The sequence below is a fragment of the Nelumbo nucifera genome, chromosome 1, assembly GCF_055504915.1.
Source record: "Nelumbo nucifera cultivar China Antique chromosome 1, China Antique-T2T, whole genome shotgun sequence".
Classification (NCBI taxonomy): Eukaryota; Viridiplantae; Streptophyta; class Magnoliopsida; order Proteales; family Nelumbonaceae; genus Nelumbo; species Nelumbo nucifera.
In genome coordinates, this window is record NC_142649.1 from 67,445 (window position 1) to 78,978 (window position 11,534).

General features: G+C 40.6%; 1 protein-coding gene across 1 annotated transcript; it reads right to left on the bottom strand.

The window, feature by feature from the left end:
• Positions 1–1,878: 1,878 nt before the first annotated feature.
• LOC148802834 (uncharacterized) lies at positions 1,879–4,205 on the bottom strand. Its single transcript, XM_088896266.1, has 4 exons — positions 4,017–4,205; positions 2,884–3,903; positions 2,627–2,741; positions 1,879–2,489 (listed from the first exon to the last, which is right to left on the bottom strand). Exons 1-4 carry the CDS (start codon positions 4,203–4,205, stop codon positions 1,879–1,881), a joined length of 1,935 nt encoding a protein of 644 aa, XP_088752392.1.
• Between the last annotated feature and the right edge of the window lie 7,329 nt (positions 4,206–11,534).

Genomic DNA, 11,534 nt, shown 5'->3' on the forward strand with positions numbered 1-11,534 from the left:
TGTTCTTCCTAGGATCTAACAATTCCTGACGCAGTTGCTTCGCAGATTAGAGGGATCAAACAATTACGGATTTGATATCTAATCTAGCAATAGATTGTAACAAATAATAAGCTAGTAGGCCTTCTTAGCAATCAAATGAAACAACCATAGATATAAACATAGAAGAACATTCGATACCCAAAACATGAATTAAACAATGAAAACTAAATTAGATCTCACAGTTGGTGAATCTTGAGGTTTCTGCTTCCTTCGACCAAGTACAAGAGTTTAGCCACGCATGATCATGGCAAAAACTTCAAGAAAATCCAAGAACGAAGAAGAGAGGAGAAGAGAGAAAAAGAGAGGTTCGGCTGCTCCAAATCTACTTTCTTTCTCCTTGCTTGCTTAGTTCTTCTCTCCGAGGTTGAGTACCTCAGTGCTAGTCCCCCCCCCCCCCCTTTATATAACTTTTGGGAGAGGGCTGTTTTCCAACTCCCATTAGGAGATTAACCTTAAATTTAGAAAGTCCTAATCTGATATGAACTTATCATATCCTATCTCTCATCTCAATCTCTTATCTTTCTAGGATTACAATTGAAAATTTAAATATGATAAGACTCTCTTTCTTAAGATTACATTCAACTTCTATTATAATGGGATTCTTGGTTTTTGAATTCGAGTTGGGCTTCTTTGACAACTTGGGCTGCTTCCAGGCTCTTCTGCGAAATGGGCCTCAATTGTGAAATGGGCTTTGCTGTGAAATTGCTCCAACTTCGGGCCCAGTTTCGTATTCGATGCGGACTGAATCTATAAAATCCCAAAACATAAAAGTTGTGGGCCTTCCTTTTATCTTTTTAATGCCTCTTTAATTGTCCAAAGTGGAGTCTGGAATTGAGATTTATGCCCAGATTACTGGCTATTGCTGAAATTGTGCAAAATCACCCGATTTGCCCTGTTTTCTTTCAATTGCCTTCTTGTTTGCTCTGAATCAAAATACAAGAGTAATGAGTCCAATTAAGTTCTAAAGTGATGTAAAAAGATGAATATTAGGGGACAAAAATAGGGTTCTTTTTAGTCTCATCAATCCCCCCACACTTAAACTTTTTAGTCTCAACTCTCCATCTTTCTCCACAAATATTCTAGGTTAACTATTGGAAACCATTAAATCAACACAACCAAGTCATACACGACTCATTCATCAGTCAATCCAATTTTTGATACTGCAAACCAGGTAGTAAATCAGGGAAAACCTTTTTATATTCTCTCTCTTTTTATTTTCTTTTTCTCTCATCTGAAGAAGTGAGTGCATTTTATGCTCCATCTCACTTTTGGATTACTTGGTCAGTAGGTGCATTTTATGCTCCATCCTACTGTTTGAATTGCTAGCTAGTAGGTGCATTTTATGCTCCGTCATACTATCAGATGACTTGGCTGGTAGGTGCATTTTATGCTCCATCCTACCATCGGATTACTTGACCGGTAGGTGCATTTTATGCTCCATCCTACCAATTGTGGCAATGGTGAAGTATTTACCCTATTTACTTAAACCTAAATTTAGGACTAGCTTAAAAGGGAATGGCTTCAGATAAGTCATGTACTCATTGATCATATTTCTTTACTAGGTTCACAAGAATTTCCCTACAACATTGCTTCAATTGATTTCAAAAGAGTTGAGGTTTTGATTTTTTTTTCTCTTTTTTTTTTGAGTAAATGCAGAAAAACACAACCTAAATCAAAATTTAAAACGCAATCTAAATTCTAACCTAAATCCCCTCCCCCACACTTAAAACTTACATTGTCCCCAATGTGAGGTGAGATGCAAAGAAAGGGCAGAAAAACTAAACTAGAAATGCAAAAAAAAAAACAAAAAGAAAAAAGAAAAAACAAACTTCCCTATTTTTAAGCATCATAAACCGGGTCCTCTAAATCTCGTGGTTGCAGCTTCCGGTGTTCTCCCCTTTCATCCATCATGGGTGGGTTTAAATCTGGAATCGCGGCCTGCAAAATAGAGGGTAACGGTTTCCCATTAGAAATCGACAACATACTATAAGGAGCATTACCTGACTGTTGTAACTCTGGAGAACCATTCAATGTTGCAATCATTTTTTGCAAATCAGCATTCAACATTGGCCCCTCTTTCTCAAGATGCTTACTGATGGCAATCTCCAACCCATCCTTCCCATCAAGTTTAAAAGCTTCTCGTGCTAAAGAATCAACCATATCAACAGAATGAACAGGATTATCATTAGTAGGATATTTCATGGCATCATAAATATTAAACTTAACAATCTTACCATCAAATTCCATGGTGAGTGTACCAGTATAAACATCTATCTTAGTTTTGGATGTTTTCAAAAATGGTCTTCCTAGCAAAATAGGAGTGGTTTGATCACCATTATCCATATCAAGCACATAAAAATCAATAGGAAAAACCAAATCATTTACTTTCACAAGAACATCCTCAACTACACCCTGAGGATAGGCATTAGATCTATCAGCCAATTGAATCACTACACTAGTTTTATTTAAAGGACCAAGTTTCAAAGAAGCATATATAGAATATGGCATGACATTAATAGAAGCTCCTAATCTAACATGGCCTTCTCAATTCTAGTGTTACCTATCATGCAGGGGATAGTGAACATACCTGGATCTTTGCACTTTGTAGGGAGTTTTTTAATGACCGCAGAAACATTCTCCCCTACTCTCACCTTTTCACATCCTTTCAGTTTCTGTTTCCTCTTATGTGTACACAGTTTCTTCTAGGAATTTAGCATAATAAGGTACTTGTTTAAGAGCATTAAAAAGAGAGGTATTTGCCTCACATCTACGGAAAGTTTTATAAAATTCTTGGAACTGCTCATCTTTCCTAGCCCCTACTAAAGCATTAGGAAAATGAGGTACCGGTTTATAATCAGAAAGAGGAGGAAACTTGCACTTAGGTACTTCATCGTCATCGGGAACGAAGTCTTTCTCCTTTCCTTGACTTAACACTGCAGGGGCTGCCCTTGCTGGGGTTTCAACCTCTTCATCACTTCTCAAAACAATTGCACTTACATTTTCTTTTGGATTCACAACTGTTTGAGAGGGTAATTTCCCCAAACTTTGTGCCTCTAACCAACTAATTGTCGTTGCCATTTGGCCCATCTGATTGTCCAAACCTTGGATACTGGCCCGTGTCTCTTGCTGAAATTTTTTCGTCTCCTGTTGAAATAACAAAGTGTTAGTGGCAAGAGATTTAACAATATCTTCTAAAGACATACCTGAATTAAAAGTTTGGCCTGGCTGTTGTCTTGGAAGGTATGGCTGATATTGTTGGAAAGTCGGGTGATTTTGCGGGTTCCCATAGCTGAGATTGGGGTGATCCCTCCATCCTAGGTTATATGTGTTTGAATAGGGATCATGTTTCCTTTGCGGTTGCCCTGGAAAACCACCTGCCGCATTCATTTGTTCAACGGGCTCCTCTTGAAGAGTCGGACACATATCAGTTAGACGGCCTACTACCGAACATATCCCACAAGCCTTCACCGTTTGCATATTACCTACAGCCATTTGACGGACAAGAGAGGTCAAACTTGCAATTTGTTGTTCTAAGGAAGAGATGTTTACCTCATTAGCATGCTTTGCTGAAGGGTTGAGCCTATAGCCGAACTGTTGAGAGTTGGCCGCCATATTTGCAATCAGATTTCTTGCGGCCTCGGGGGTTTTATCTACTAAGGCCCCTCCACTAGCAGCATCGATCATGCTCCTATCAGTAGGTTGAAGTCCCTCATAAAAATACTGAATAAGTAGTTGCTCGCTATTTTCCAACTCCCGTTGTATTGCCTTATACCGCAAATTTCTTTTCTGATGTTGGCCGCCTTTGAAGCTAGGAAGTACTTTTCTAGGAATAGCCTCTTCATCTCGTTCCATGTGGTAATACTCCTGGAGGGTAGATAATAGAGCCAATCCTTAGCTGAATCCTTCAGAGAAAACGGGAAGGCTCTCAGTTTGATTTGCTCTTTAGTTACCCCCATGGGTTTCATGCTCGTGCATACCACATGCAGCTCCTTCAAGTGCTTGTGAGGATCCTCACCTGCAAGACCATGAAAAATGGGTAAGAGATGTATCAATCTAGATTTTAATTCGAAATTAACATCAGCATCTAAAGCAGGGAAAGTTATGCATAAGGGTAGCTGATTTAAATCCGGTGCAGCAAGCTCTTTCAAGGTTCGATTTCCGGCCATGATGTCCTCTTCTCTCAAATCAGATCCGCTAACAAATAGAGAATCAAAGGCTGGATCGTTCTCCTCGGAATGACTCCGAGCTTCTCTCCTTAACTTACGCAAAGTCCCTTCTGTTTCCGGTTGAATTGCAAATTACCTTTCTTAGAGAATTGGGTTACAGGCATAAATTAAGGGAAACCTAATAAACCCTAAACAACATACCATAAAAAAAAGAAATAATAATAATGATGAAAAGAAACAAAGAAAAAATATTCTATGCTAAAACACAAACAATACTAAATTTTTTTCTTTTTGAAAATTTCAAGAATGAAACAATGTTCACGAGAAGCACAAAAACTGATTAGAATACTCCCCGACAATGGCGCCAAAATTTGGTGTGCTGTCGTAGGCACCCAAAAATAAACCTCTACTCGTAAAGATGGAATGTAGCAGTGCGAGTAGGGATCGTTCCCACAGGGAGTATCTAACCTGAATTATGTGTTACGTGAATCAAAAAATGGGGGGGTGTATGTAACGAAAATCAGATTTAAAATAAAGAAAATCAAAATTAAAGAGAACAAAATTTAAATGAGAAATCAAGAAACGAATCTTGGTCTAGGATAACATCCACCATCAGAATCACGCTACTGTTCATCGATGCAATGATAAATCAATTCAGACTTTGGATATTCATCGTAGGAATTATTTTCTGGCATTTTCATACTATTAGTTAATCGGAAAACAAGCGACCCTCTTAACCCTTACTACTGAACAACCCCTAAACAAGCATTAAGAATTTAATCCAGCAATAGCATTAAGCATTAGAGATCGATGAGTCTAAACAACACAAGCACAAGCGGTTGCATTTAATTTAGTCGACTGTTCTTCCTAGGATCTAACAATTCCTGACGCAGTTGCTTCGCAGATTAGAGGGATCAAACAATTACGGATTTGATATCTAATCTAGCAATAGATTGTAACAAATAATAAGCTAGTAGGCCTTCCTAGCAATCAAATGAAACAACCATAGATATAAACATAGAAGAACATTCGATACCCAAAACATGAATTAAACAATGAAAACTAAATTAGATCTCACAGTTGGTGAATCTTGAGATTTCTGCTTCCTTCGACCAAGTACAAGAGTTTAGCCACGCATGATCATGGCAAAAACTTCAAGAAAATCCAAGAACGAAGAAGAGAGGAGAAGAGAGAAAAAGAGAGGTTCGGCTGCTCCAAATCTACTTTCTTTCTCCTTGCTTGCTTAGTTCTTCTCTCCGAGGTTGAGTACCTCAGTGCTAGTCCCCCCCCCCCTTTATATAACTTTTGGGAGAGGGCTGTTTTCCAACTCCCATTAGGAGATTAACCTTAAATTTAGAAAGTCCTAATCTGATATGAACTTATCCTATCCTATCTCTCATCTCAATCTCTTATCTTTCTAAGATTACAATTGAAAATTTAAATCTGATAAGACTCTCTTTCTTAAGATTACATTCAACTTCTATTGTAATAGGACTCTTGGTTTTTGAATTCTAGTTGGGCTTCTTTGACAACATGGGCTGCTTCCAGGCTCTTCTGCGAAATGGGCCTCAGTTGTGAAATGGGCTTTGCTGTGAAATTGCTCTGACTTCAGGCCCGGTTTCGTACTTGATTAGGATCGAATCTATAAAATCTGAAAACATAAAAGTTGTGGGTATTCTTTTCATCTTTCTAATGTCTCTTGAATTTTCCAAATCAGAGTCCAGAATTGAGAGTTATGCCTAGATTACTGACTGTTGCCGAAACTGTGCAAAATCACCCGATTTGCCCTATTTTCTTCCAATTGCCTTCTTGTTTGCCCTGAATCGAAATATAAGAGTAATGAGTCCAATTAAGTGCTAAAGTGATGTAAAAAGATGAATATTATGGGACAAAAATAGGGTTCTTTTTAGTCTCATCACCAGTAAGGCCCAGTTTTAAATTGTTAAAACTGCTAAAAGCCCACATTTGCAGGAAAGCTATATGGGCCGAACTGCCTAACCCTAACTCGGCCCATGTACCTAGATAATATTAATTGTTAATGTTATGGATTAAAATGGGCTTTACAGATATTTAATTGATTGGATCAATTTATCCCTGCATGTGATGTATGGTTGTGTGATGTGCTACGTACATGGGCCATAAGTATTTGGCTCATGCAGATTCGACAGTGGCTCTTGCGCACACCATGGCTGAATGCACATCATTGCCATGGTGTCCCTAAAGATCATTGGATGATTTTTCTCAGTGGTGGGCCCCACACCTCCTGAAGAGGATACGTGCGGAACCCTAGCCGAATTCGGGCCCACCTAAATCTAGCTTTATGAAAGTCAGTGGGAGCCACTCTGGTTTGACCTAAATTAAGCTAGGGCGTAATTTTATTTCCTCCAGCAATATGAGTGCATGTGATAGGAAGATTCATATGATGAACTCTCTAAAGGCCTTCCATCATTAGCATGAAGATGGGTCCTTCAGTAATGAGGATAGGGGCGTCATAGATCGATATGGGAGGGGCTTCACCAGAAAATGGGAACTCTCTCATGGTACCTTGGTGTTCACGAATATGATGGGTGAGCACTCACTGGACAGAAATGTTTAACCTAAAATGGCTCTGAACCTTGTCTGACAGAGGCCAAAGGGAAATCTCATATGATGAGTGGATATGATCCTTCACAGAAAGGTGGTGGGGTTTTGCAACTGAAACAGTTGGCTCCATGCACCCAATGTGGTTTCCCACATTTCTAGAGACAAGTCGCTGTCTCCGTCACTGAGATAGGAGGAAAATCTCAGAGATGAACAAATGGGAATGGAAAATAGATTAAAAGTCATATCTATGTAATGAACATGAATCAAATTAGGTTATGGACTGATGTTTTCTCTTTTATCAAAAAATGGCAAACGAACAATTTGCAAAGCTTCTTGACGACAACAAGCTTAAGGCCCCAAAATATGCCGACTGGTATCATAATCTAATGTTGGTCTTAACCTCTGAAAAACTGGACAAGGTGACCAAGAATCCTGCCCCGGATCATCCAGGAGATAGGGCTTCTGAGGCCCGGAGAAGGGAATACCAAGAATGGGAGGAGAAAAACTCCCTGGCCCGCTGCTATATCATTGCCTCGTTGGATAATCCAATACAGAGGCAGTTTGATCAGTGAACAGTCTCAAGACAATGTACGAAGAGTAGAACCGTTCTACTCGGCAGAAGGTCTTGAAGCAGTTCATGACCGTGCAGATGTCCAAGGGCCAACAAGTTCACAACCATTGTCTTCGGATGATGGGCTACATTAACGAACTGGAGGCTCTTAGATCCGGGCTGGATCTGGTAACCCAGATAGATGTCATTCTCAACTCTTTGTCTCCGTCCTTCAATCCATTCATCATGAACTACATCATGAACAAGCTGAATGTCAGCTTGCAGGAACTCAGTAATATGTTGCAAAGGGCCGAAGAGTTGATTAAGAAGGATGAGCCCATTTCCATGCTTGTTGAAGCTAGCAAGAAGGGCAAGAAGAGGAGGGCAAAGAGAAAGACCCAGAGGAAGGCCACCAAACCCAAGAAGCAGAGGAAAGACAAGGCATCAGATGCCTGTCATTTCTGCCATCAGACCGGCCACTGGAAGAGGAACTGTCCTCAATACCTGGAATCCAAGAAAGGTAATTTCGAATCTTGTGTCATAGAAACCAATTTGTTGGTAGCTTCTGCGTCCTGGTGTATTGACTCCGGGGCTTCAACTCATGCGTGTAACTCACTACAAGGGTTCAAGGTAAGCAGAAGGTTGAGTGAAGGAGAAGTAACGCTTTACTTAGGGACTTCTGCAAGTGTTGCAGCTGCGGCCATAGGAACCGTAGAGTTAATTTTTAAAGAAAGAATAATTGTACTTAAAGATTGTCTTTATGTACAGAATTTAAGAAGAATTTTGATTTCTATCTCAAAACTGTGTGCGGATGGTTATTCTGTCTTCTTTAGTAATATGATTACTATTAAAAGAAACAACAGATTCATTGCATACGGGGAACTGGAGAACGGTCTCTATGTTCTACATCCTTCTCTAGTAACTAATATAGCCGAAACTACGTCGGCTGATATCCCCAAGAAAAGAATCCGTGATACAGTTAAGCCCACGTGGCATTATCGACTTGGCCATATCGGTGTTGACCGTATCACAAGGTTGGTAAAGGATGGTCCTTTGGATTTTCTAACTGTAGAAGATCTTTCCACTTGTGAACCTTGCCTTCAGGGTAAGATGACAAAATGGCCATTTAACGGTAAGCCTGAAAGATGTACAGGCACGCTTGACCTAATACATACTAATGTATGTGGCCCTCTGAGTGTTAGGACTCGTAACCAACACGTGTATTTCATCACATTTACCAATTATTATTCTCAGTATGGTTACATGTACCTAATGAGACACAAGTCCGAATCCTTTGAAAAGTTCAAAGAGTTCAGACAAGAGGTCGAGAAACAGTTAGGGAGAGAAATTAAGGCCCTTTGATCGGATTGAGGTGGCGAGTATCTCTCTAACGAATTCAGGGACTACTTGAAGGTCAACGGGATAGTGTTACAGTTGGCTCCTCTTGCTACACCGCAGCTTAATGGTGTTTCAGAGAGGAGGAATAGGACCTTATTGGATATGGTCCTGTCACTTCTCGTACACTCAGAGTTACCCACATCCTTTTTGGGATACGCATTAGAAACTGCGATATACGTGTTGAATCGGGTTCCAACCAAATTGGTTCTGAATACTCCATACGAACTTTGGACCGGAAAGAAACCAAGTATCAGACACTTGAAGATTTGGAGTTGTCCTACGCTCGTTAAAAGAACATGTGCGGATAAGTTGGAATCCAAGACCAGTCACCCAAAAGGCTTTGTGGGTTACCTGTTCTATGACCCAAGTGAGCAGAAGGTGTTCTGCAGCCAAAATGCACAGTTCTTGGAGAATGATTATATCCGCGACACCCATCGTTAGGAAATAGTTCATGATGAAGAGAGCTCAGGACCAGTGGGAGGGGTCCCACAAGTTCCAGGTATTGACCAACCTAGAAGATCTACCCGGGTATCCAAGCCACCAGTCCATTTTGGCTATGATCAGGATAGTTACCTGGTGGAAGCCTTGACTAGTGAGGAGGATCCCGTGACTTATAGGAAAGCTATGTTGGACATAGATTCCCTGAAGTGGGTAGATGCCATGAGAGCTGAGATGGACTCAATGGAGACCAATGGAGTCTGGACTCTAGTAGAACCGCCCCCCCGGGGTAAAAGCAATTGGTTGCAAATGGATCTATAAGAGGAAGAAGGGCCCCGATGATAAGGTTGAGACCTACAAAGCTCGTCTAGTGGCGAAGGGGTATACTCAGAAAGAGGGCATCGATTATGAGGAAACCTTTTTGCCCGTGGCTAGGCTTAAATCCATTAGGATTCTGCTAGCTGTAGCAGCATACCATGACTACGAGATTTGGCAAATGGATGTCAAAACTGTATTCCTGAATGGAGATCTTACTGAAGATATCTACATGCAACAACCGCAAGGTTTCATAGTTGCGGGTTAGGAACACATGGTATGTAAGTTAAATAGATCCATATATGGACTTAAGCAAGTTTCTAGGAGTTGGAACATCCGGTTTGACTCTACTATCAAAAAGTTTGACTTTAAGCAGAATCCGGATGAGCCCTGTGTTTATAGGAAGTCCAGTGGGGATAAGGTTACGTTCCTGGTTCTGTATGTAGACGACATTCTACTCATTGGGAATGATGTAGGAATGTTGACTACGGTGAAAGTATGGCTTTCACAACAATTCTCCATGAAAGATCTTGGAGAAGCCTCCTATATACTAGGTCTTCGACTCTATAGAGATAGATTGAAGCGGATAATAGGATTATCCCAATCAGCTTACATTGACAAAATTGTCAAGAGATGCAACATGGAGAACTCCAAGAAGGGAAATGTTCCTTTTAGGCATGGAGTCACTCTCTCCAAGAAGATGTCTCCCAAGACTTCTGAGGAGATTGAGGGTAGTGTTTGATCATTATAGGTTGAGAGGTTAAGTGTAAAACCATTGAGGGTAATATCTGATGGGCTAATTTTGCATCTGCCCACAGTCCTTGGGTTTTTATAAGGTGGCTTGACCCAAGGACCATTTAGTGTAAATGTTGGGCCCATTAAGAGCCCATGGTGATGGGCTTAGGGGTTCACTGTCTCCTACAGTAAATTCGGCCAGGCCTTGTAACAGAGGCTGGGTTGAACCCATGTGGCTAATGTGTAGATCAATGTTTGGGTCCCACGCCATACAAGGGTATCCAAATGGGCAGCAGTTTGGAAGATATGTGAGCACATGGACTTAATGGGTGTAAAGCCCAATTCGAACTGGTTTAATGAGATTAATTAAAGAGGGCAGATCTGGGATTTAGATCAGTAGATAGGATAAGGGATTATCACTATCCACTCAGAGAGTCCAGATCCAATTAGAGATTTGGATCAGGAAACTCCTAATTGGATTAGGAGGGTTGATCTTTATCTGCAGAAAGATAAGGGATTATCCTTATCTCTTAAAGAGAGTCCAGATCCAAATACAAGATTTGGATTAGGAAACTCGTAGTGGGATTAGGAGAACCTCTCTTTAAGGCTATAAATATAGGCGAAGGGTGAACGTCAAAATCATCCTTCAGTCTTACTGATTCAAGAGAGAAAACATCATATAGTTGGACTGATGCCATCTTCTGCTCTTGCCTTCTCCTGCTATTGCCGCCATTGCTAGTTCGATCTCCACCTGTAGGAGCGATCAAGAAAGGTTCTTGATATCAGTTTTTGGAGAAAAACTGATCTGAAGTCGTGCTCACTCGCCCTCCATCAGATTCTTGATGAAGAATCAGGTTCTTGCTAAATGATCACCCTACTGATTCTGCTCCACCCTACACTGTGTCATCTTTAGTGGGAGCAGTCTTTGGAGATCTCCTTGGGCATGAACACCTTCATTGGGAGTTACTACTACTCTGTATCAGGTATATCCCTCTCCTACCTTTTGGTTTCAGATCTGGTCTAGTTTAGGATTCAAGATTGATCCTTGAAAATGCAGTTTTCTAAAATAGGGAATGTGATTCCCACATGGGAGAGAGAAATTTTTGAAATTTCGCCCAACCTACCTGCAGGGTTCGGCCATCCATATGATGGATCTATCTTCCCTTTAGTGGTATCAAAGCCAGGTTCAAATCTTGAACCGAAATTGGCCAGATCTGAAACTGCGCAAATGGGCAGAAGGCATTCTACCCGATTTGCACAGATTAATGATTTTCTGGGAAATCGGTTCCCAGATTAAGGGCTATTGATCT